Source organism: Otolemur garnettii, unplaced genomic scaffold (assembly GCF_000181295.1).
Source record: "Otolemur garnettii isolate 467f Iridium unplaced genomic scaffold, OtoGar3 scaffold00187, whole genome shotgun sequence".
NCBI classification, from domain to species: Eukaryota; Metazoa; Chordata; class Mammalia; order Primates; family Galagidae; genus Otolemur; species Otolemur garnettii.
The window spans coordinates 1,272,500-1,275,829 of NW_003852582.1; the positions used below are offsets into that span (position 1 = coordinate 1,272,500).

A 3,330-nucleotide genomic window follows, 5' to 3' on the forward strand; every position below is an offset into this window, starting at 1 on the left:
ACTTCTGTTCCTCCTTTGTGTTTAGATGAGACCTGTAGTAAAGAACATCACATGGACATTGGGTGGACAAGATTAGAGGAAGGAGTAACAGATCTCTAGGCACACATTCTTCTCATTAGCAAAGTCTCCACGTTTTGCAGAACTTGTACCTTCTTTAGAAAATGGTTATATTCACAAACACTTTGGCTGTTGGTCTAAGAGGAAGGCCATACTGGGGTGCTGGAATTGCATTCCTTGTGTAAGAGGTAGAAAATATAATTAGAATTGTTTATTGATTATATTTAAAATACCGAATATAAGTAGAACACTTTCTGTTTCCACTGAGATAGACCTAGGGCAAGTTAGTGTTTATCACTTGGTGCATTTTCACTTGCTCTGATCGACAGTTCCCATCTTATTTAAAGGAACGTGTTTGCTGAAACACTTTGAACATTAATAACACACATTCTGTTGTCCATTTTCAGTTCTAATCTATGAACCAGAAAATCCTGAGGCCAAGGAGTTTTTTGCACTTATTGAAGAAATGTTGCAGATGGGTAATTTTAAAAATTGAACTTCCTTCTTTCTCATAGCACCATAAACAGTCATTTTTAAAAACTTGTTATCTGAAGAGGTTGTCAAAAATGTACCTTTAGGCAGTGGTTAAGAAAAAGCCAATTGGCTGTCTTAAAAGTTTTAGTGAAATAGCTTGTCTTCTGTGGACGGTTGAGATGACTCTGTTCCCTCTATGGGTGGGTTGGAACTGTCCACAGAGAGCAGGCTCCCTGGGTACCAGGAATCAGATACTGACCAACAGAACATACTGACCAACCCCTGTGTTAAAGGAGTTATCCCACAATTCCAAGGAAAGCCATTAAATGCCCTTTAAATTACCCTAAGTCTCACTTCCTCTTAACTCTATTTAAGAATTTCAATGACAATAATAAAAATTATTTTTATAGACCTGTGTTTTAAATTAACCTTGAACTAACAAACACTAATATGCCATTAAGAAGATATTTCTTACTCTACCACTGTGATCCTATGTACAGTTACCAAAGTTCAGCTCTGTTCTCATATTCCATATATACCTACATCTTGGCAGAGGGAGGGACAAGGAGAATTATGACTTTTTTTCAGAGTGGAAATATTAAGAAATATTTTAAGCAATACTCTTCCTTTCTGTGGCAGAGAAAGCTCAGAATCTTAAGAAAGATGATGAAGAGAGCGAAGAAGACAGTAGCGAGGAGAGCGAAGGAGAAAGCAGTGAGGACGAGGAGGATGACAGTTCTGACGAGTGTGAAGAAGGGTCGTGAATGCTGCTGCCGTGGTTTAAGCTTCATGTATTTTCATTAATGTAAACCATGCAGATATAAAGAAGAAAGCTGCATTTTGGTCACACTGTTCTTTATTTCGTACAGAGTTCCTCTAAGTTATTCAGATTCTTACCTGAGCTCCTTCCTAATATTTAGGCCTTAGTGAGTTACTCAGAGAGGAAAAGAATCATCGAAACACTTATGTAGCTCTGTGTGCCAGGTACTGCTCAGGCTGCCCTACACACATTAATCTATTTAATGTAGCAATCTCATGAAGGCAGTACTATTATTACCCTCATTCTACAGATAAAAAACTGAGACACAGAGAGGGTGAGTAGTTTGCCCAGTATCATACTTAAAATTGATTTGTACAGCCTCGTCATTATGGTTCCAGAATTCATACTTTTAGTCACCTAATAAATGACCACCACTGCAGGTGCTCATGTTGAATTTATTTTTTATTTTATTTATGTATTTATTTTGAGACAGAGTCTCACTATGTTGCCCTCAGTAGAGTGCCATGGCGTCACAACTCATAGCAACCTCCAACTCTTGGGCTTAAGCAATTCTCCTGCCTCAGCCTCCCAAGTAGCTGGGACTATAGGCGCCCATCACAATGCTTGGCTATTTTTTTGTTGTTGCAGTTGTCATTGTTGTTTAGCTGGCCCAGGCAGGGTTCAAACTCGCCAGCCTCTGTGCATGTAGCTGGCGCCGTAACCACGGTGCTACGGGTGCCGAGCCAGGGCTAAGTTGTTTTTTAAAACTTGTGGTTTGGAGTTGAGAAGAGACATTTGGAATAGAGATAGGCCTTTATTAGAAATCATGAGATTAGTGATAGAAATCAAAGAAACAGAGTGGATGGCCTACGGAGAGAGTATGGCCTGAGTGGAAGAGAATCAAGGGTAGAGTTATGACAATCACCAATATTTAAGTGATAGTCCAAGACAGGAATGGACAAAAGAGAAGAACAAAAAGAACCTAAGTCTTTGATGGTTCAATGGCCAAGTCAATGGCCATAGGAGCAGACCTCTGTTTGAGCTAACTATTGTGGGATATACTGTCTTATTGTTTAAGCAAGTTTGAATCAAGGTTTCTTTTACCTGTTGCCAAAAACATCCTAACTAATATTGATTACCATGTGAGAAATCCAGAAAAGGATTTTAAGGAGGCTGAAAAGATCTAAAAATGGTGATCAGATGGCAACAAAGTGATGGCTGGTGATATTAAGGAAAGCTGAGTATGGGTGAGAGGAACCATATTTCACTGAGTTGGAGTGCCTGGAGGTAAGAAAAAGGCAAATAAGGAGTTTGTGAAGGAAAGAAGAAATATGAAGTTCATTGGAAGACACAAGGTAAATGGAGTATAGTGGAATCTGCATAGGTGACCACCTCCTTCCATTAACCACCTGCTTAAAATGACCTAATTTTCATAAACCAGACATCCACCACATATACATATCAGGACAGTAGGCCTAGTTCCTTATGTTGACCACCTCCATATGTTGACCAGTTTGTTACAGTCCCTTGGGTGAGCAACTTACAGAGGCTCTACTATTTAGTTTTAGAATCTTTAAGATGAGCATATTTAATAAGATAGATGATAACATACCCTGACAGCCTGTTATGTGGTAGACACTATACTAAGGATTCATACATTAATGTTTCTAATTCTCATAACATTTGTATGGCATAGACATTATTATCCCAATTTACATAGGAAGAAACTGAGGCCTAAAGAGGTTGAAAGTAAGTTTTTAAAAATCATATACCTGGGAGGGTGATTGATGGGATTACACCTATGGTTTATCCTATAAGGGTACATGTGACTCTCTCTAAATGTAGAATATAAATGTCTTAACACAGTAACTAAGAAAAAGACATGAAGGCTATGTTAACCAGTTGGATGAAAGTATTTCAAATTGTATATAGCAACAGCACGCTGTACCCTATGATAGCATTAATGGACACAGATATGATTTAATAAAAAAAATAATAAAGTAAGACAACAATGAAAAAAAAACCATATACCTGGGAAT

The 3,330-nt window shown here is 38.1% G+C and overlaps 1 protein-coding gene across 3 annotated transcripts in view; it reads left to right on the forward strand.

The window, feature by feature from the left end:
• Nucleotides 1-1,337, forward strand: part of ERICH2 (glutamate rich 2) — a 25,098-nt gene extending 23,761 nt beyond the window's left edge. For all 3 annotated transcript variants that reach the window (XM_023507544.1, XM_023507545.1, XM_023507546.1), the window contains 2 exons: nt 465-536; nt 1,171-1,337. In XM_023507544.1, coding sequence (XP_023363312.1) covers nt 465-536; nt 1,171-1,295 — 197 coding nt within the window. In that variant the 3' untranslated portion in view covers nt 1,296-1,337. The remainder of the gene's footprint in view (nt 1-464; nt 537-1,170) is intronic.
• Nucleotides 1,338-3,330: the final 1,993 nt, after the last annotated feature.